This window comes from Cryptotermes secundus, unplaced genomic scaffold (assembly GCF_002891405.2).
Source record: "Cryptotermes secundus unplaced genomic scaffold, Csec_1.0 scaffold428, whole genome shotgun sequence".
Lineage (NCBI taxonomy): Eukaryota > Metazoa > Arthropoda > Insecta > Blattodea > Kalotermitidae > Cryptotermes > Cryptotermes secundus.
Window position 1 is genome coordinate 1,786,762 of NW_019720711.1, and position 23,762 is coordinate 1,810,523.

Here is a 23,762-nt window from a genome sequence, read left to right on the forward strand (position 1 = left end):
TGCTGCACAGCCTAAACTGCAATTATAAATTATTTCTCCTTCTATTTTATTGTTTAACACACTTAAAAATGTATTAAAGCTGCAGATAACAAGAAGCATATTATGCCATGTGCCAATTCTCTGTGCAATAAGTCATTTTTCAGATATGATTTAAAATTAAGTTTGCTAGACAACATTTATTATTGACTCCAAATACTGAATTTAATCAAAACTTGGTCAGTAATTTTGGAGATGAAACATGGAGTGAGTTGTTTCTATAGGTGCACAAAGTGAATTTCCAGAATAGGAGAAATGATTTTGCATGCTGAACCAAGTCTTTATTATCTGATTGTGCTCTATGTATATATGCCTTTGTAATTTTTCTTCATTTATATAACACAAATAATGTTTTCAATATATTTAAATCATTGTTCATTGTTCACTCTTTTGCAAACCACGGTAAAAAGTTGCATATTCTGAAGCTTTGATAAGAAGTAAAACTGTTGCTAANCTATTTTTAACACACAATAATAGTAGTCATTAAACATAATGTTGTTCAATCCTACTGTTTTGCAAACCACGGTAAGAAGTTGCATATTCTGAAGCTTTGATAAGAAGTAAAACTGTTGCTAAATAACGGCTGAAATATGAACATGCTGCTCTTTTTTTTAAAGTCCCAGTTTAAACACTATACATCCCTGCATCATCTAACCGCAGGACTATAGTGATTTTCCAACAGGACTGGCTTGGCAGCACAGGAAGAACCAAGTAGCCATCTGAGGTAGCACAATTTACAACCCCCATCTTTCATATCTTGTGAAATCTTGATAAGCAATTTCTGCTTTTGTTCTTCATATTATGACTATTAATTTACAGCTGTGTTTTGCAACAGTGTAAATAAAGCTATTTACAAGTATAGATCAGAGATTGTTTTTACCAACTGGCATACTGGAATTTACATGCTGATGGCTGTAAATTATGTGACTAGATTAGCACTGTGCTTTCAAAAAATTCAAGTTATCTGAGTATTGAAGAAATGGTTGATTGCATGGTGACCATCTATCTTTGTCTTATTACACCTCATCAAACTCCTCAGTGGACTTTGGAATATGTAATTCATCACCTGAAAACGTTTGCCTTGTTCCTTGTCTCTTGATTCCTTGAAGTTACTTGCAGAACAAAAGCAAAAGTGCTTGGTTTGTTTAATGATGGTTTCAATTACTCATACCTTGACAAGTGAGTCAGTGGTTAGTGAATAAAGAATGTGGAAGGATGTGGGAGGAAGTGGCCAAGGCCTAAGTTAAGGTACCATCCAATTTTCTTGGATAGAGGGAAACCACCAGAACCTCACTCAGGATTATTGTTGTCCAGGCCAAGAATTAATTGCTTGGTGTACAGTCAGGGTCAGCAACACTAAACATTAGTGTTAGTTCTCTGAAACATTCAAATTTTACAGTAGATATTTAGGCCACATGTGCCTTTGTTTCTCCAACAGTATAACTCTTATGAGAATGTACACTTATGTTCCTAGAATATGATAAAATAGCTGTCTTCTCATTATTTTGTTATGTTTTAGGTAAAGAAAGGATTTAAGAACAAATGGCTTTTGTAAAAGACAGAAAGAAAAATTGTTGTAAAATTTTACTACAGTCAAAATTGGATCATGGCAAATATAATGCTCATTTCTTTGTTCTTCATTCTCCAGCTACTGTCTACAAACAAACACACTAATGTGTAGGGTAGAAAGGATAGGATGGGCTTTAAATGCAGAAACCAAATTGACAGTGTGTAAATGAGATACCACCAAAAGGGCTATTGTAGAACATTACAAAAATAGCATCTCTCCTGGACTTTTGGTGGCACCTCAAAAGACTGACAGCAGTGTCTACATTTGCTATAAATTTTGCCATGGACACATGGAAAAGTAATTATGATATCTCAACAGCATATATGTATACACAGTCTCATAAGTACAATAAAACAGAAAGGTAAAAAAAGACATTCTAATTAAGAGAAAACAAGAGTAAAAAGTGTATCACAAATCTCTGTTTAGTGGTAACATACATCCAAAACTCAAACACTTGTAACAAACGTACTGAACAATAATTATCCAAATCATATAGGCATGTTGCATGAATATTCATGTGTTTTGTTTTTATTTGTGAAATTCTGAACATGAAAATTTCATACGGTGGCATAATGTTCCTAAATAGGTAACATTGCAATAAGGAGATAAAACATTCCTGTTGGAACAATTGTCATATTGAACACACACAGTGTTATTCATATTGCTCACAGCTAGGTTTGTGTGGCTGTCTTTTGTAGAATTAACTTGGAATGGTTCAGTCAGCTGCTGTGGGGTGAGGTATCACAGTCAATTAGTAGCATTTCCTCCCCCACTACATAAAGAAACTGAAATGCTGTTACAGATTTACTGGATTTATTTAACTGGAAACTGAGAAAAACGATGGAATTTATGAGATTTTGTAAGGAACCTCATGTTTACACAAAGTAATAATCACTCATACAGGATATAAAGACATTGCATATGATTTCTGTGTTATTCCAGAGAAGAGAAAGATAAGATGACACAAGAATCTGATACTTGTCATGAGGAAATGAAATAGATACTTTCATTACAGACTGTATATGTTGTCATGAGATTTGAAGAACATTATATAGAAGGTACTGATTTAACTAAACTCTTGCATATGAGAGCTCTGCATATTTTAGAACTCAAATAGCTTCTGCAGATTAATTTAAAAATAACCGTTTTAGTATTTGAGAAATCTTTTGGTTCAAAAATCCTTATTTTGAGTGCTGCTAAACTTCAGAAATTAATATAAAAAATATAAGTTCTGCCTGAACAGAAAACTGATTGTATGCCTAGTGTCTTGTTGAACTTGTTTTCTTTAGGCTTAATTACATTCATCTCTTTGCATTATTCAGTCCACAATTAAAATGTGATGTGTTAATTTGTGAATATATAGATTAGAGTGAAAATGGTGTTCAGTTGCCTGTTATCTGTGGGATCATCAGGAAAAGTGTTCAAATATGTTATCAGAAATAGAGTGTTTATGCAATAAACGCTGTTCACGAAAGAAAGCCCTTATATGCTGACTGAATGCAAGGCCTGCTGTGCTGTGTGGCTTCATGGTCTCAAGAGCCATCATGGTATCAGTTACACTATGTTTGATACAGAAGAAACTGTCCATAAAACAGGTATTCAGAAAGAGGCTCTGGCCATTTAAAACAGCCCTCTTTGTTATTTGTTGCCTAAAACACTCTTCAGATATGTTGTGTTCAAATGTTTATTTCTTCTATTAATTATTTCTGTAGTTTCATTTCCCACATACCTAAGATGAAAAATGAAGTATACATTTTCCAAACATATTCTTTATGAAGTGTCATTGTATATTCCTGATATTTATTTGTTAGACAGAAAACAATTTCATTGTTTATTTAATTCTATTCATCTTACACTGAAATTCTAGGCCACAAACAGCACTAAGAATATGTACCATAGAGCAACATACAGACCTATAGCTGCTGAAGCTAATGCAAATATATGGATGTATTATGCTTCCCTTGCATTTCATTAAATAATTCAGACCCTAGACAACAGATACTTTTCTTTGTAAGTAGTGGTTTTATAATTTGGAAATTATATAAAAATAAAATTTATTATTTATATTCATATTCTTCAGGTAGTGCTACACGTTTGATGGAAATAGGTGCTAAAAGATTGCTAATATGTCTACTGTTGAGAGGTACATACATCCTCTACTGTATTTCGGTAAATATAAACAATACTTAAAAATGTTTCATATAAACACACTAGATCTTTATGTTGTCTATAATTTAGGTCAAGTATTGACGATGTGTTTGGTGGAAACAGGTGAAGTCTGAATTCAGCTTAAAGCAAAGTAGGACTGATATGAACCAAAATCAAATTTGTCAGACATGATCTTTCAACTGTGATTTCATTTTATTCATTTCATGCAATATTTATATGAAATTTCAACAGAGGGATATCATTATGAGATGTGGATTATTGAAGGCTGAGAAGAAGGCAGACATGGCACAATTTGAAAACTGAAAAAATGAGGAATATTGCAGAAAAGAGAATCATTCCTGAAAGGCATATCATTTATGCTGGAATCCAGATTTGAGTTCTTAAATTTGAAACCATAATGCTCAGTGATTTTTTTGTGTAATATCCTAAACAAATAAGTAACATAACATTCTGAATATAATTTCACCTAGATGTGTGGGATAAAGGAACCCCAACATTTTAAGGACCTCCTTATGCAGAAAGAAAAATGTCTCTGTTATGTAGGATTTGGGGTTCTCACAGCAGTAGTTATGAAGAGGTCTGTCTCCTGGGACATAATGCTGTGCAGTCTGTTGGAAGTCAACTGATATGTTCCTCCAAAAAACAGATGAATTTCAATGGACTACATGCTGTTGCATCGCAGAAGATAGAACTCTTCTGTCTCTGTTCCCTTCAAAACAAGACACTCCCAGAGAATAAGCATGTTTAGTCCAATTTCCTGACTCTGGTTGTTTAAGAAAAGTCTACACTATTTGTAATGAAACAAGGGCTTCTGCTTGTGTAAGTGGTGTTAAAAAACAAAGTACTATGGACTAAATCTATGGAAATATTAGCATTAATTGTAAATACTAATTTACAATAGCTTTAGCCTAACCAAACATTTGGGATGAAAAAAAATTAATAAGACAGCCAATCAAACATGGTGCTGGATATCTGAATCTTTAAATAACAGAAAAAGACACAGCATTTCCACAGTGAACCTCTTCCAAAGAAGAAAGAAATATTTTAAGGTATCAGTTCTCAGTTGCAACACTACTTACAGAACTGTAATTTTGTTCATTCTAAATGAAACAGCAATATATATTTTCACATGATTACTCATTTGGTCAATTCCTTTATATCTTCCAATAGCATAGAAAGTACCTATGCTTGAATCACTGAGGACCAAATAAGGATTTATAATCATTATGCATACATTCAGAAACTGGTACTGAAAGAAGCATATGTTTGAAAATAATTAATTTTGAATATGGCATGTAACTGAGGACTGGTACATTTAGCAGTAATTGAGAAATATAATTATTTATGCTTATAATTATGATCAATTTCATAGAAATTAACTGAAATTAGGCTATTTAAATATGAACCTAAGCTGTGTCTTAGTTAGTAGGAAATATTACATTTTATGTTTCAATGTCACATCTGAAAATATGACAAAAATTTCCTTCTGCAATCCAGACTCATAATAAAACCACACAAGTGGTCATATTAGAACCGGTCATATTAAAACCTTATCCAAATTCTGACCATTAAACATTAAATTTCACATGAACTTTTGACATCACCACAAGTGGTCTCCTTCTCCTAGAACTCATGCCACAAATGATGGCATATGGTCGTGCATGAAATGAGGATGCAAGAGGAAGTTGTAGTATCGTGAGGGTATCTCTTACTGTTATTAGATGATTTTCTCTGCACAATGTCAGGAAGCAAATGGCCTGCTTCACCTTTCTGTGCATCATTTGACCAAGTGGACTCATCCGTGTTTGTGACTCCACCAAATAGAATGGAATGCTGTTTCTGAGTGCATACCATCCCTTGATGCATGAGACAGACTCTACATATACCCCATGTTAATGAAAAGAATTATAATGTTGTGGACATTTTCAGCTGCATTTTCAGAGCAGTCATTTTTTTATTGTTCAATATTCACTGCAAATCTCACTGCGATTTTATACACCTCTAGATTGTCCAAATTCTTAGAATTTACCTGTAAAGCTTCATATAGACAGATTTACTGTTTTTGTAAAAACATTAATAGAAAAGTTTGCCCCTCTTTGTTTACTTAATTTAATTATGGATCATTTACTTATGCTATCTGTAGTTCATATGTAGTGCTGAATGGTAGGATGATGAGTTAATGAATTGGAAAGGATATTGAAGGAAGTAGTTCTGGCCTAATTTGTGGTATTATTCTGGAATTTGTCTGGAAGAATGGACAAGAGCCATGAAAAACCTAGGTCAGTATTGCCATTTTCCAGGATACGATTTCAACCCATAATGATATAGGAGTGCTACTCATTCATATGCAACATATGATTAGCTCCCATTTTGTTTAAAACTTACACCTTTATATATAACATGTTAAAGCTTGCTCTTCTCTTTTTATTCTGTTTCTTTGTTATTCTGGAAAGTAATTACGAATAGAAGCAGAAGGTGGAAACAGTGGAAGACATGCTTGAGTTTTATAGTGTCCACCTTCATCAGAAAAATTACATACTGTTATTATAAATCAGTAAAAATGTAGTTGCCTTTCTACAATTTTATAGGTTTTTGTGGTTAGTTATTTTTAGCAAAGTTTGTTTTTAATCATTTGTGGTTGAAATTTCAACAAGCTTTATTCTAGTGTACAGTAAATTCACCACTCTGCATAAGTTTACTCTTTGGACATGGAATGCTTTGCTGATATATTTTACATATTTTGTGTTTTATTTATTTATTTGTGGATTATTTAATTACGCTTTTGATAGCTACACTATATACCACTGAATGGATGGATGATACCAGGCCGTATCGGAAAGTTCCTGGACTGTTACTGTTGTAACTGACTGGGTGAAAGAAGATGAGAGGGGAGTCCAAGGTCACACTTCTGCAAGCCTGTTGCATCGATCTATCATGTGACACTGCCCTGTGAACAGGTATTGTTTCTACATTAGTGCTTTTTTGGTTTTGTGTTTCATTTTGTCTGCAATGGATGGCAAAATCAAGCAACGTGTGCACATCAAGTTTTGTGTGAAGCTTTGTAAATCTGCTACCAGAACCCTTGAAATGCTTTGTGAGGCTTTTGGAGAACATTCATTAGGTTGGATAGCGGTTTTTGAATGGCATTCACATTTCAAAGCCGGTTGAGTGCCATCTGAAGATGATGAACATTCAGGACAATGAAGCACCAGCAGAACAACAGAAAATATTTAAAAAATTTGAAACTGTACACCATAAATTTGTTTCTCCTAACACTATAGTCAACTCTGACTTTACTGTGATGTTTTGAGACGCTTGAGAGAAAATGTGTGACAAAAAAGACTGGAAATTTGGCACAACCACAACTTGCTACTTCATCATGACAACATGCCTGCCCACACATCCCTGAAAACCGCAGAGTCTGTGATTAACAACAACATGGCTATCATTTCCCATCCTCCCTCCTCACCGGATTTACCCTTCTGTGACTTTGCTTTGTTTCCAAATTGCAAATGAAACTGAAGGAACAACGTTTTGAAACAGTATCTGACATCCAAAGGGAATTGCAAGCAGTACTTGACAGCATTAAGGAAAATGACTTCCACAGTAATATTGAAGTGTGAAAAAAAAAACAATGGGATCGCTGTATACATTCCCAAGGAGATTATTTTGAAGGAGATGGTAGCTAAATTGAACGAGTTAAGCCAGCATTTCTTTTTTGACCTAGTCCAGGAACTTTCTTATACACCTCATAGATGAATTATGATTTGGAAGGAAGCGGTCATGAGCTAATTGAGATACCATCATGACATTGGCGTGGAGGGATTGAAGGAAATCATAAAACCCTCAATCAGGGCAGTCAATGTCCTAGCTGAGATGTGAACTGAGGACCTCTGAAATAGGAGTCAGGAGTGTTACCACTATGCAACCCATTCGGTTACATTTGCTGTGTTGATGTTGAACAGGCCCAAAGATAATTTCAGTCATGTGTTGCTGTAAATATGGAGAGTATCTTAATTTTTCAGATATAACACTGAACGTCACTGTTGGAATTGGTCCACTTTTTTGTAAGCATCCCCCAAATCTGTCTTTTCCTTCCTGAATTACATGATATTTTGAAGGAAAGATACATATTAGGTGGTCTGAGGTAGCTTTGAGATCATTTTTCAATTTGCAAAGTACTTGGTATTAAAGAAATCCAGGCATGGGTTTTGTTAAACAGAATTGCTGTACGTTACTCGAAGCAGATTTGTTCAAACTGAGGAACTAATTAATACCATTTGGAAAACCAATAGTATATAAAATTTAATGGAATACAGCATAATGTTATACTCAAAATTTAATTCTGTAGCTTTGATGTAAGCGCATGAAATTCATACTTCATTATGTGAAATACTACAGAGAGATGACCCAACCCATCATATAGCTGCCAAATTTGTAATAGGAAGTGATGAACGGTGACACAATAGCAAGGTTATAACACAACAAACAATGAACGGATGAAGATTTTGTACTTTTGAGACAGGATTTGGGCAAGTGTTGTCTAAAGCTTTCACATCAATCAAATACACTACATTGTCGGCAATGCTGAAGTTTTGTTTGGTTAGCAGTTAGCCAGGAATATCAAGCAAGATGCCGTGAATTCATATCTATATACACATCATATGGTTGTACATCTTGGATGACTATATCCTGCTAAACATGCTGCCTTCCAATGTCATTCCACATATGATATAGAATAATTATTCTTAGAAAGCCTTTCTGTGTTTCCTTAAACATCTCCAAAGTTCTGTATAGAGTGCCTTAAAACCTCCTCAACAATAGGGGCCTACCATATACATTTACACTATATACAGCAACAAAAAAGAAAGGGTTTTCAGGTAACAACAGTAAAAACTGAATAATCTCTGTTCTGAGCAACATACACTGAACAGTAATTGTATGTAATCGAATAACACCAAATACAGTAGCAAATGTACAGTTACAGCTCGAATTGTCCATTACCACCTGGGTGACTCTCAGAAGAAAGAAGTCCCAAGAATGTTTGGAGATAGGTATAGGTTGCAGGTTTCACAAAGGAAATTGTAACCATTCAGTATACTCGTACTTATCTTACTCTGCACATCTCACAACATTTAAAATGTTTTGTTAATCAGTGGTAGTTTTAATTTCCTGACAATTGGCCGACAATACAAGTAAGTATGAGGGTTGATTGGTATTTTAAGTACCATACCTCTGATTCTCATTGACTTGACAACACACATGTTCCATATTTTTGCACACGTGTACACAAAACCCTCCTACAGGTGTAGTATCACAGTGAATCATAGTCATGGGGACCGTGGGCCATGCTCTGTCCCCAGATTGCCCCAGCCCAAAAACAAACAGTGTTGAAGCCTGACATTCACTTGGCCCATTCCACGCAACAACCCTGTCACACACACGCATACACACATATTTTATGTATAATATTTTAATATAATAATAATAATAATAGTAATAATAATAATATTAATAATATTTTCTCTGAATTCTGGTCATCAATCAATGAGCTCATCTATAATCTGCACTTCCCCTTCAAAATTTAAAAGAGATCCAGAGCCACTAGAGAGTTAACATCCTTCATTGGCAGCTCTTCCAGACTGGCTATTGAGCTGGTATAAAACAAGTTATTATTTTTGGTAATTACACTTACTGAAACAGTCAATGTTGTATCAAATATTTAACACTTCTTCCTGTCAGCAAATATCTTTGTCATATCCTTTTTGTCTCTTTTATTTCTTCAATAATATATAAAGACTAGTTTCAAAATAGGAACATTGCAGCCACAGTGATTCAGCCGGCACCACAGACAAGTGATGTGTTATACCAAGAAGCCACCAACTGCATTCATATGCATACATCAGTCCAAGTTCAATAAATAATTAATGAGATATGTAGACCATGGTATTTAACTGGCTGTTATATCTTGTGCCCCTTCAGTGCAGAGGCACAGAACAGTCTCATGCTGCCAGTCCTTCTCCCCTCGAGGCTGTGGGTGGGTGAGGTGTCGCATGACCAGGAGGAGACGGAGATGTACCTACAGGCTCATCATTGTCCCCACCAGATGCCTTTCTATCATAATGTAGGTCCCACATTCTCCTGGATACAGCTTCCCGATCTGGACAATCATTTCCTCCTGATTCACATAATGGAGGGGAGTCATGGTGACTTCCCAGTGACAATGATAATGGCGGTGGTGATGATAGAGGCTTGTCAGAGAGCGGAGAATTTGGTTGAGACTGTGGAGGCTCTGAAATAATTGGTCTGTCAGATCCACTGTATCCTCCAAATCCCAGCAAACTGGCATATTTACCACCAGGTGGACTCAGACCAGTACCGTTGTTGCTGTTCACACTCTGGATCACTGAGATCTCATTCAGCTGTAACAAAATCAGTGTACTATAACAAAGAAATACAGCAATAATGTTCATATACAAGTATACAGATAGAACCAGACTGCACGATAGGTAGTTGTCAGAATATTGCAAAATGAATTCAAGATGTCCAATTTCTGAGATCGTATAATGCACACTGACTGAAAATGTTCATACGAAAATATCATCGTCATCAGTATTTACAATAGTATTATATGTCCATTAGTAAATCTTGTTTTCATGCTGTGGTTACCTTCTGCTGCATGCCATTAAGGAATGGGGCTGGAAGATATGGGTAGAAAAGATCTGGCCTCCGTTGCAGAAACTCTGAATCCTTGGGTGTCATGGGTATCGGTGGCAGATCGAGAGACATGCGTCGGCCGCGGCGAGAGGCCCCGTTGCTCCACATGTGAGTGCCCATGTGCACCTGGACATGAGCCAATGTTTGCCATGTGGGTGTTTCACAAAATATTTTCTTTGTGATATGTGCACATTTACTTATTACAAACAACAACAACAACAACAACAATAATAATAATGTAAAGGAGATTAGAGATTAATCGGCATTCTTGATAATAAGCTTACATATTTTTCTACAGCATGCATAGATACATTTAAATAAACTACTGTGTAGCCTGAAAATACACATCAAAGTTCTCTACAAAATATAATAATCTAAAAATCCAAGTCTGAAATGTTATGAAATTCATATCTGTATGACATATATATTTATTAGTAAGCTTCGAAAAGCATTAGTAAAGCCCAAAGCAACTGACTACAGTGCTAGATCTAGCAGGACTTCATGCAGTACAGGAGTTTGTGTGTGTGCATATTTATACATTGAATTTTGTTCCTGTTTGGAATAAATCTTGTAAGTACACAGCCCAGGAAGCAGATTATAAGGGACAATTATTTAGCCTTTCATTTCTACATCCCCATTAGACAATTATATTTTCCTTAAGGATATACATTTAAATGAAATTCATTTTACATGTACAGTTAATTATAAACCAAACTTAAACCTGCTAGAGTTGTTTGTAGCATTTGTGAATTAATTTTGACATATATTGCATGATTAGTTGATGAATTACAAAGTTTCAGCTAGTATTTATTAATATTATACATTGTAGCAGTAATCCTGTCCTGAGTTCTTTGAAGCCATGTATACTTGTGATACATCAGAGAGCAGAGACCTTGGTTAGATGTATGAGAAAAGAGAGGCTGTGAGAGAGAGACAAAGCTAGCAGGAATGCTCTTTGGCTTCTGTCCGTCTCCCTCACTCTGCCACCTGCTTGGTCCTGTTGTCGGTATTTTGTTTTTGTAAATCTGTCTACAGGAAGCAACAAAATCTCTGCTACACACAAATCTTTTATGTGTCCTTGCATTTCTTATATCTGAAAATTAATTTTAAATTCTCAGATATAGAACCAGCATTTAAACGTAAACAAGCAGAATCAATATGAACTGTTGAAATATGTAATTAATCAAAGTGAAATACCTTTGTTTGATGTGAGAAATTATATATATGAAATTTTTATTTCCATATTCACACCAACTGCTATTGACTGCAGTAAAATGGAACTATGAATTGGTTAGATTTACAGTTATATGAAAATCAGTCATGTTGTATGTGTGTATATATTATCGCTCTATAAGTAGCATTTCCAATGAGAATATTTTTAATATCTGAATTAAAAAGACTAAATTGTGAAATGATGTCGCAGTTTGTCTCTAGTATCTAACTCTGCACAGAGTTTCCCATGGTTTAAGGCTGTTAGGTTACTATCCATGATCAGTTTCAGTTCAGACTGATGTCTGGTTATCTGACATAACTCATTTTATAATTTCCACCAGATTCCATCCATACTGAAGCCCAAAACATTCTGAGCTCACATAAGGGCAAAGTTTATGAAAATGATCACACTTGAATGTGTGGCTACTATGATAGTTACCTTAAGGTTGCCCTTAGTGGTGAATGCTTTTTGACAGATTGTACATCTGAAAGGCTTGTCCCCCGTATGGGTGCGCATGTGTATCTGCAGTGCCGATGAAGATGAGAAGTTCTTATTGCAAACATGGCACAAGTGCTTTGGCAAGCCTGCAAACACACACACAACACTCCTTCAGATCAAGCTGCTTGCATTCATTAATATACAGTTATGTTAGACCAGTGTATGCTCATTGCAAATTCCCTTCCATCAGGGGTAAGTACATTTATCCAATGTACAGACCGGACAAGGTGGGAATATATAAAAGTGAAATAACTGAAGAGTTTTTGTATATATACTTCTTTCCAAGAGCATTTCTGGATGCAATGTAAACACGATATAGTTGTCTTGAAATAGTGAATTTCTAATAACATATGTCTAGAAAAGTATGGGTTAGAAAGTAGACATAAATGTTTGTTTGTATTAATGTAAATGATTGTTTTAGTTTCTGGTTAAGGAGCAAAGCCTTTGTAAGAACTGCTGACTCTGGTGAAAAATTAATCCATACACTCATGAATGCACAAGTGAAGGAGATAATTTTCCACCAAATATCTTAGGGCAGTTGCAGCAATTATTATTTAGCAGGAAAATAAATATTAGTTACAGAAGCCACACAACGTAGCACACATTTACATCATACCTGGTTGACGTTTTGGAATGGGTAGGACAGCTTCTCCTTCAGGTGGTGACCTCTTCATTCCAAGGTCTGACTTGAGAGGTGACTCCAAAGAAGATGTGCGCATATCTTCAGTATTACTTCCTTCATCATTATTTGGGGTGCTTACTGGAGGAGGAGGTGGTTTGCTGGTCTCAAAGAGGTGTGATGGCATGTCCCGAATCTTGTGTGTCAACATATGCTGCTTCATATTGCCCTGCAAAGGAAATACATCTGCTGTAATTATACATGCCAAATTGAAATGAAATTCTTTCCTGCAACTAATGCTAAATAACAAAGTAACATTCAGTGTCTCCTGCTACATTAAATGTTTGTAGTGGACAAAAGGAATTCAAATTGACAGATGCAGTAGCATCAGCGTTAATATTATGAATTTAATTTGTATTATGAATAGTTGACACAAGAAGTAATTCCCCCCCCCCTCAAAAAAAAGAAACCAGATTTTACTGTAATTAAAATAGTCAGTGAAGGAATGACGCTTTTGACTTCCTTCTTGGATCAATTGCTGTTTTTTCTGTCTGTATAAACAATCAGCTCAATAAGTGATAAACAAATTCAATGATTTAATCTTTCCAAAGAAATGTGATTCTTCTTCAGTGTTATTTTGTTAGTAGGTCCTCCTGGTGCATATTGCACTATCAGTCCACTTATTTCATCGATTTTTAACAAGAAATTAACATTCATGCATACAGTATCATCATTGTATGCCTTAACATAATGACTGTCAAAGAAGTGAAGTTGAGTGAGATACATGCAATCATAAATTTAGGGTATGTGGAAATGTAAAGTTTAACTGATGCTTATCTCCTTATATTTAATATCAAAAAGGAACATTAGAAACAAAGTGAAATATCAGCTTCTTACATTTTGTTATAACTGTAAACACAAAATTAGAATTTTTGTATTAGTGTCAGTGTTTAATGTACATTTACCTTAGGTACAGGATACTATACTTTGATAGTTTAAAATCACAAACAATTAAAGTGTAGTTGGTCATCTGTTTCTACTTAATTTCTGAATACAGAACTTAGAAATATGTTTTTATTCTTGTCAATGATAGAATAGCAACTAGTACAACACTGAACTCAATATAGATCATTGAAGGTCGCAGTGTGGGGGCTGGTTTTTATGGCCCACCCCTTACATACATACATACAAGCTCAATATAACTAACCCTACTGACATCAAGTATGTCATTAATTTTCCACTCATAATTGTGACAAGATAATTCACACTAAGCAGTTCAAATAAAGCGGTTACTGAAAGGCGGTGGGCAAACAAAAAATGTACTGATCCTGTATTAGTGAAGGTGAAATGTGGTTGAAATTCAGCAGAACAGTAGATGACAAAGCTTAGATAATCTTGTGAAAAGTACGTAATAACTGGGTGAGATGGAAATTCTCTCTTTATGCTTTGAATGTGTGACTGACTGACTCATGAGTCACTTGTAAGCAAATCAAATGATCAGCGATTTAAGGAGTGAACACTACCTATAGAATTAGGAACTTAATATGCTTCACACATTATTATAAGGGTCATTATATTGTTTTTCTTAATATGTATATAGGATACAGGTACATTACCTTGTTGTGGTGGCAATAAATATATACAACCCACAAAATATCTTAGAGCTTGTATTTAATTATTATTGTGAAATGTATTCTTATTGAAAAAAAATGGTGAATTTTGTGATTATGAAGCCAGGAAGTGTTTAACAACAAACATAACATAATAAAGCAGTTTATTTGATTTACACATTTAACGTCAGAATTAAGTAAAACTGAACCAAGTTCTATGTTAGATACAGTAGTGAAGAAACATACATTCATAGTTAAATTGAATAAACAGGAAGGGAGACAAAGAGAACAAAAGAGTCACATGAAAAAAGTAGATTGTGCAAATCATCCTTGCAATACAATTCTTTAGGAGAGAGCTCTCACTTACACAAATGCTGTACATTTCCTATTTTGTAAGGCAAAAGAATATGTCATGCAAACATCAAGAATTCTGCAGTTAGAGCGTTGTATTCTTCAATGTAAATTTTCTCACTTAACATAGGGCCAATAAATTTATGTTTAAGGGCTCTCATAAATCAATAACTTCTTCTTCAGTTATTTAAATAGAGAGGATGTACAGCTTGAAGTATTTTATTTTGTAAGCTCATAATTCTACCCTAAATGAATACTGGCTACATAGCCTGCATTTTCTACTTTCATATATTATGATAATAATTCTTCAGTCTCAAGACTGAATGGTGAATGCATATACCATGAAAATGCAAAGCTAACCTGTGTAAATTTTGTTCTAAATTCAGATTTTAAACATAATCTAATTGTATATTAGTTACTATTCTTCTCAACAATATGCTCCTGTTAGCCAATTGAACTATTTACTAATTACATGATTTATAGTAAATATATACTATATTGCAAACATTTTCCAGTTGATAGTTATAGTCTTACTGAAGTGGTACATGTAAGTTTCATTTGATAATTGCACATTAAAGGATTTTATAAATATGTGACATGTCAATAAAAACATAGGTATGCCTTTAAACATTTCTGTTGACCATACTAATGGTATCTGAGCACTTCGCAATATGTTTCATCTTTAAGTTGATCCTAATAAATTTTTGTTTTGTTTATCATTTGATTTATTTTGGTCTAAGGTCGCACTGTTCTTGTAACATTTAAAGTGGTTTATTTAATTTCATTCTTTAAATCCTGCCCAATGAAATAAAGTGAAAAAATAAGGTGACACTTGTGTCATATTTCTATCTTTGTAAACCTCATCCTCATCTAACACAGTATAAAACTGAGTAACAAAAACAAATAAAGATATTAAAACTAAGTGTTCTCTGCTGCACTTAATACACAAGCTGCTATGTATGAATGGAAATTAATTTAACTGATCTTGTAGCTTCAGGATGCACTGATTCTGAATGGTGCAACAAAATTTCAGAATGTGATGTGATATGCTGTCTAATATGGAGCTACTAGCAACACAACATATACATTATGTAGAAATGGCATTTTTGAAGTTGTGTTTCTTTATCTACATTTTCATCCTAGCTTGCTGTCTCTGCGAAGTTATAAATATTATCATTATTAAATAATAATATTCTTTCCCATAAATTTATACATAAAGAAATGTCTGGAACTTGTTTCCAACAGAAACAAATTTAAGTTTCCAATTCAAGGAGAATGTATTTTTGTTAAATCATAATTATCTTGTAAAATAAAGAACATCACTATAATTAAAATATGTAGCAGACAAGGTCTGATTAATACTTCGTGGTTCAGTGGTCATTGCAGATATATTCGAAGATGACGATACCAAATTTCAATTGGCAGTGGGTCATAATGCTACTTTAAATTTTCTTATCAAAATCAACAATGGAACTATTTCTGCCCCCTCATAATGGAAAACTTAATTCTGGTCAGAGTGTTCAGCAATGGGTTAAGCATGACCCATCTGCTCTGGTAAAACATATAGTTCTTCAAATCACACAAATAAATAAATAAATAAATTTTCCAGAGTAGTGCAGTCGGTATAGTGACTGGCTATGGGCTGGATAGCCGAGGAGTTGGAGTTCGAATCCCTGTAGGTTCTAGAATTTTCTTTTCTCCACATGTTCCAGACAGGCTCTGGGGCCCACCCAGCCTCCTGTCCAATGGGTACTGGGAGCTCTGTTCCAGGAGGGGAAAGCAGTCAGAGCGTGAAACTGACCATTCACTTCCAACTAGTGTCAAGGGCAAAAAAAAAGTGAAACTATACATCCACTCCCCTATACGCCTTCATGGCGTAGTGTTTATTTAGTTAAGCACAGGGACAATTTTACCTTTTAAGTAAATAAATAAATAAATAATTAAAGAAAGAAAGAAGATATATGAAAGCAGATGAATATACTTTTGAAAGAGAAATATTTTTTTCAAAATACTCTACATCTTTGAGAGAAAACAAGATATTCTATAGATATAGAAGTCAACTGTATAGATTCTTATGCTTCCTTCATCACTATACAACCAAGAGAAAATACTGCACATACTTCATATAAATTTAATGCATCCTACTTACTCCTTTAAGACCAATTTTAACGTTATCTTCCCATTCACTCCTAGGTCTTGTTAGTTATCAACACATATGATGGAAGTTTTCTAGAAAGCAGCTATAGAATATAACTAAAAGAATATTGTTTTTCCTGGATTTGAGGTTCCCACACCAATGACTAAGAACAGTACAGTCTTCTGTGATATAATGGCATATAGCTAATGCCATGTAGTTTTGTAGAATAGCATTTTTCGGCATACAGATAGGGAATACTTGCCAATTTGAGAAACTTCAGATGGAAATTCACTATATTTAGCATAAATTTGCTGATGAAAATGCAGTTTCATTTTAGTTAGAATGTAAATACATGCAGCCTATTTTAGAGCAAAATTCTCGTTTTCATAAGAGACATTTTCTTGAATCATTACACTCTGTATCATATGAATAAAAAGTAAGTCCCATCAAGCACTAAAGTTTTTAATATTCAAACAGGTGAAGGTTTTATTCATACTAAAAATTGCTACATTTGATGGAACTTATTCTTTGTTCATATAGAATTCTAGTATTTTCTTCTAGTTCCAGTACAAGAAACCCCTTCATGATAACCAATTTTGTGAGTAAATACAGTAACTTCTGTAAAGGGATTCTTTGGAATCTTCATAAAATTTATGCATTAACAATGGGGTTGTATCACAATCATCAACGGTTTTTTGTTGTAGTCATCATTATTTGTTTGTTTGTACATTTAATGTTTATAATATTTAATAAGTAACGTTCAAGTATTATTGTTCCCATGAGTATTTTACTAACTGGTGCTGTTAATTATTTAATGACTGAGATAAGATTTTTAAGGCACATAGAAGGAAAACTGGAAGAGAGGGAATAAGAAGTGAAAGGTTACAGAAAGTTTAGAGATAAATCTCTTGGAAGAATTGATAAATGACACAATAAGAAGGAATGGGCATGATTTAGGAATAATCCAAAAAGGTTTTGAAAGTGAAGGTAAAAGGAAAAGACCCAAGAAAAAGACTGAGATGATGATGAAGACAACAGTTTAGGAGAGATGTTGTGAAGGAGAAAGGAATAATCTGGGAGAAAAGTGAGGAGGAGTAGCATGGGAAGACACAAATAAACACAGAGGTTTGGTTGCTGGATGGTGTGCATAAAAGTAGATTTTATTTATTCCTAATTTGAAAACACTGTTTAAGCGTGTGAAACAAAACCATATTCAGTTTTTTTTTTTGGATACAGATTACCTATATAAAAATGGGTTGATAATAACAATATGTATAATATGAAATGTAAGAAACAATTTAGGCTATATCAGAGCTGTAATCAGTCTGCAGTTCCATTTAAGACTCAAAGGCGATCTGGGGATGTTACACAGGGCTGAGCATACACATGGTAGCTGCAAGAAGAGGAAGTAAGATAGCAGTGGGACAAGAATATGTAGGGCAATCATAAAACTAAAAGATGAAAAAATATAATGAAGAAGATTTTTGGATACAATATTTTTTTCAGTATACACTTTTGGGCAAGATCTAATTTGTAAAATAATAAAATATATGAAATGTTCAATTATATTATGCCCTTGTGGTATATTGGAAAAGTACTGTTTTTAAAATGTGTCTTTCAAAGATGTCCTGTGTATGGTGTTAACTGAAAGTTGCTTCCCAGAAATGAGGAAAATGACAGAATTTTCTATCGAAATAGTAAGCATAGAATTTTATCCATGAATCAGAATGCATCTCAGACATTAGCTGACCCACAGGGTAACAAGAAAATGTAAGTTCCAGTAATTATTTAACAAATACTTTTAAAAATAAATCTATGTTTTAACAGTATATTCTTTGTAAGCATTAAATGCATTAAAACATTCAAAATTTCAACTTTTTTATTTCTGGCAATAATTTTCTCAGAATTTTTTGTGATTTATTAACATTTTAAGCGTTTCTTTCTAATGATTAAAGCAGAAACAGATATTTGAGATAACAAATGTTGAAAAGAAATATACTGATCAATGCTGTAAATCCCCACTAATGGTGTTTCCACCTTATCATGGTGGTGCGGTTTGAATGCTCCTGAGACCCTAAGAGCTATGCTGGCGGTAGTGTAGCTACTTGTAGGGTCACCCATGCTGGACAGATCAAGGGGTAAGAGCCAGGCGAAGAGGGATAACCTGGTTCTCCAGGTTGGGGGGGTTGGGTGTGAGGATAATAACCTCACACCATAAAAACGAAATTGTTCAGAAACCAGACAATCTGCCTCGGGTGGATGGACTGAATAGAAATCAACATCAGCTAAAGAGCTGAGATGGTTGGAGGATGTACATGACGATCTCTGTATAATAAAGGTGAGAGGATGGGGAGGAAAGATGAAGAGTAGAAATGAATGGAGGTAGATTGTTTAGGAGGCCAAAGGTCACCCTGAGCTGTAGTGCCGAGGGGAAGGAAGGAAGGAAGGAAGGAATGCTATAAAAACCTTGTCCTTGTTTGTAAACAGAGTCAGAAGAATATAAGTTCAATTTAACCATATAGTGTGAAAGTAAATTTCTGCTACTTAACTTCCCTTATTTATTTTTCTGTCCCTCATGCACATGCAACATTTTTTCACTATAGCACACATATATTGTTCATGCAGGGCCATATTCAGAATTTCATTTTGAGGTAGAAGTTGGTCATGTGTGTTTACTCTACAAATTGTGACTCTTGCCAAGAATACATGATTACTGTGTCTGTGTATTGCTGACTGTCAAAACAGTTCTCTCCACTCTTGAAACAGAGACAAGTTTCAGGTTTATTATGTGTAAAATTTACATTATAATTAATCATAGTCATGGTGTCAATGATTAAAGTGTTTCTGTTTCACTGGAACTGAGAACAGGGTACCAGTCTAAAATGATGAAGCAGACAGTAAGTAGTGTGCAAGACAGTTTTGATAGGCATACAACTGAGAGCCACAAAACACACAAAAAGTACATAACAACAATAGAAAGTAAAAAACATGACACTTAGTCATAAGTCACATAGTCATACAGTTTGTAAGCAAACATGGGCATGCAGATCTTTTATAATTAATTTGCAGATGAACTGGAAAATATTTGTCATCACTTTTTAAAGATTATATCAGAAGCACTGTTTAAGCATTTCCATTTTTTACTGACCAGTATTCTGAATATGGAAAGTTGTCTTGTGACAAATTTATAGACAGTCATGAACTGGAGAGGTTTATGGAGGAATCTATAATTGGTTATTATATGTACATGCACAGCACTTGCCTGGAATGTTTGGAGGTAATGCCAGATAAGAGAGCTAGCAATGGCTAGGACAAAACCTGTGGCATGTACTAATAAATATGAAATGCATGTTACTTCTCAAGACTAGCACATTCTGGAAAATATTTAGACAATTTATGTGTATACTCACTTTGATGTAATTTATATACCATTAACACAACTACTGTGTTTAGGAAAAGGGACATACCATGAGATCCCAGTTTTGTGAGGAGAACTTCATAAAGAATTGCTGACTTCATCCAGTATAAATATAATAATAAATAATAAATAAATAAGTATAACTATTTGGTAACCATAAAAGTAATTCATGTTGGAAATTGTTATAGCTCTGGGTGTAGTAAAGTATGTCAGGATATATATTTTTAAAACTTAAATCAAATAACATTAAAGTCAAATACAATAATATCATAATTATTTTATTATGCATTGGAAAACTTGGACCAAAAGCCTAGTGAACAAGCCATCAGGAAATCTTCTGAATAGAGAAACTACATTAACTCTGATCTAGGTTGATGTGTTTGTAATGTTTGCTATTCTTTAGTTAAAACTTCATATTGTTATACATCTTTATATTACATTATATTTCTTATATTTAAAGCTGAAATTACAGGTCCATTAAACCTCTCCAACTTCATTCATGCATTCACAAAGAGTCGTGCAACTCTGCCAACCCTTTCAGACATTCATTAACTACATAAGCACTAACATCTAACAGAATAAACAGGGAACAGAAGATGACAGCAGTTGGTCAGTATTTAATTTTATTGAAGCTTAAGCAGAAAAAAATTGTAGTCAAAAACGTAAAATTGAATGCAATATTAAAAGTCTTTCATACAAAATATATTTCAGTGCAAGGACTTTCTTATGAGTTAAAATATTCATGATGTTTGACTTTCTTGATATAGGTTATGAAATATATATAATATACGTGCAATGGCCATGAGGTTGTTTAGTGCTTTATAACAGTATTTTGCTAACTTTCAGTTGCACCTATTTGAATTTTGAATCTAAAAAGCTAATCCAGAATCTATACAATTTGAAATTCTTCATTTCATATCACTGGAACATACATTTAGTTTAAAAATGCATGTTATAGCCAAACAGATTTGGTACTGCACCATATGCTCTGCTCTTCAAATAAACTGGTAGTAGTGTTATAATGTAGCAAGCAGAATGACACTGACATGAGCGAGCAATTATGAGAGAGAGAGAGAGGAGGACCCTTACCAATAAGGGGGTCCAGTCAGCGGCGTATCCAGGGTTGCATAGCAGAGGGGGCAGCCATGCAGCATACTTCTTTCCGCATCCATTTTTCTTATTTCCCTCATTTCTCTTTCTCTGTCTTTTAGGCTTGAGGGGAGTGACATTGGCTCCATGACCTCCACTATGGTCCCCCTGCTGGATACGCCACTGACCCCAGTGGTCACAGATACAATCAGGGTTTTGGTGGGCATGGAGTGCATCGGTATTGCTCTGAAATTAATCCAAAATAACATTATGCAAGTCCATTTCATTACATGGTACAGAAGCATAACTGCCAATAACATGCCTAGTTAAGAGAATTAACAAAGTTACAGAAGTTACGATAATCAGTGCATAAGGGAAGTCAAGACATATCTTAAAGAATTTGAAAGCTTTCTGGATTTTAGATTGTCTGTGAAATATGCAGAAAAAATAAACCTTAGATCAAACTTTTAAAGGCATTTATGTTTCATCTCCTTTTTTAAATTTTCTGCATTTTTTTGCTCAATATTGAAGTTCTCGAATGGACTTCAGTGATGAAGATTTGGAACATCTCTGATGCTATTTTCATAGTTATTGCTATACACAAGATACTAATTAGACAGTTTCAAAAATAATATACAATAATATTATGTTACTGAATGATGTCACTGTGTTTTTAAATACTCAGGTAAACTATACCACAATTTGCTAATAAGAAATAATATTTACACATTTGATCATTAAAAAGACCCTTCAACCTATAACTTGACATCCATATGTTATACTTAGAGACACCTCAAAAAAAAAAGGAACATGAGGCAGCAATACATAGCATAGTATAATGCACCAGTTATCAAGAAAGTTGCAGTCAATAACAGTTCACATTAAATTAATTTAATATAATATTATTTTTCAATTATTATAAAAAATTGATGGCCTGAACATTTTAAATATATGTAAATTGCGACATTTCCTCCAATATCTTGTGTACCCTCTGAAGACTGTCATTTATGACTAAAACATTCCAAGGTTTTAATAGTATTTAATCAGCATAATAAAATAAATTAGATACACTTAGATGGTGATTTCACTTATTATTTTAGCATACAAAGTAAATTAGCAAAATAAACTCTATCAAACTGGAAGGCTATTTTACACTTATGATATTTAGTAAATCTGTAAAGCTGAGTTAAAGTCATCTTATAGTGGAAGAGACATACCTAAATTTTTAAACAAGGCTGTAATTCACAATGGATTACACACAATTTTCTCTGTGTTCTTTACACAATATTCCCTCATAAAGTATACATGAAAGGCCCTGCTATAGCTCAGGTGGTTAATCACCAGCTTCCCACAGTGGTGGCCTGGGTTCGAGTCCGGGTCAGGTCATGTGGGATTTGTGGTGGACAAAGTGTCACTGGGGCAGGTTTCCCCTGAGTGTATCGGTTTCTCCTGCCAATCTTCAATCCACCAATCGCTCCACAATCACCATCATCTATCATTTGTAGCTGGTAAAATAGGTCAATAGTGGCTGCAGTACCAAGTGACCTCAGACTCACCCCACTAAGTATATATGAAGGATGTTGAGTTTTATGAAAATCAAACTAAAAAGGACATCTAATATAAAATTCATTCCATGCCTGTTCAATGGTTCTTGACGGGAAAATATGAACAGATGTGTGAACAGACAGTCTCCATAATATAGAATCATTTTATGCATGTTGTACATAATAAACAGGTCCCAGTTTGGAAAGCAGTAGCTTACAGCTTACATATTATGCTTATATAAGCATATAAGCATGACTGATGCAGCATAATACACTCATGACTAGCTACAGTATATAACTGTGGTAGCAGAATGTGAAAGTTCAAAATTACTAATACAAAAACACACTATTTGACATGATCCTGAGCCTGTTCAAAGTCGTTTTTCAAGAGGTTTCCCTTCAATAAATATTACATATGCATTTCTTGTTTAACCCATCAAAGCCTTAAGCCCAACCAAACATAGCCTCCTATGTTTCACTATCCTAATAATATGCAGCAACTTGTATAAACTAAGGAGTTCGTTAGTATGTCATGTCCTAAAATAGCTCACATATAAGCTCCTTAGGACCAACTAATTATCTGATCAATTTATTTCCAAACAGCTGTAATTTAAATTATTCTCTCAAAGTAACAAAGTGTTTCACAGCTGATAAAATTATTGCTTTCAGTAGCTTGATCATTAGCATGTTGGAAAGATGAGAAGGAAAATAGGGCTTTTGAACTGAATAATAACAAGCTTTTCTAGAATTTGTGCTCCAAATTTAATCATAAACCACATTTCCCAGTTGCT

General features: G+C 34.2%; 1 protein-coding gene across 2 annotated transcripts in view; it reads right to left on the minus strand.

Moving 5' to 3' along the window:
* Nucleotides 1-7,447: 7,447 nt before the first annotated feature.
* LOC111871719 (homeotic protein spalt-major) overlaps nt 7,448-23,762 on the minus strand; it is a 367,842-nt gene continuing 351,527 nt past the window's right edge. The window contains exons 4-8 of one of the 2 annotated variants that reach the window (XM_023865008.2): nt 21,428-21,673; nt 12,820-13,051; nt 12,144-12,289; nt 10,445-10,618; nt 7,448-10,197 (exon numbers count right to left, since the gene is read on the minus strand). In XM_023865008.2, coding sequence (XP_023720776.1) covers nt 9,778-10,197; nt 10,445-10,618; nt 12,144-12,289; nt 12,820-13,051; nt 21,428-21,673 — 1,218 coding nt within the window. In that variant the 3' untranslated portion in view covers nt 7,448-9,777. The remainder of the gene's footprint in view (nt 10,198-10,444; nt 10,619-12,143; nt 12,290-12,819; nt 13,052-21,427; nt 21,674-23,762) is intronic. The other variant, XM_023865017.2, reaches the window with a different exon arrangement.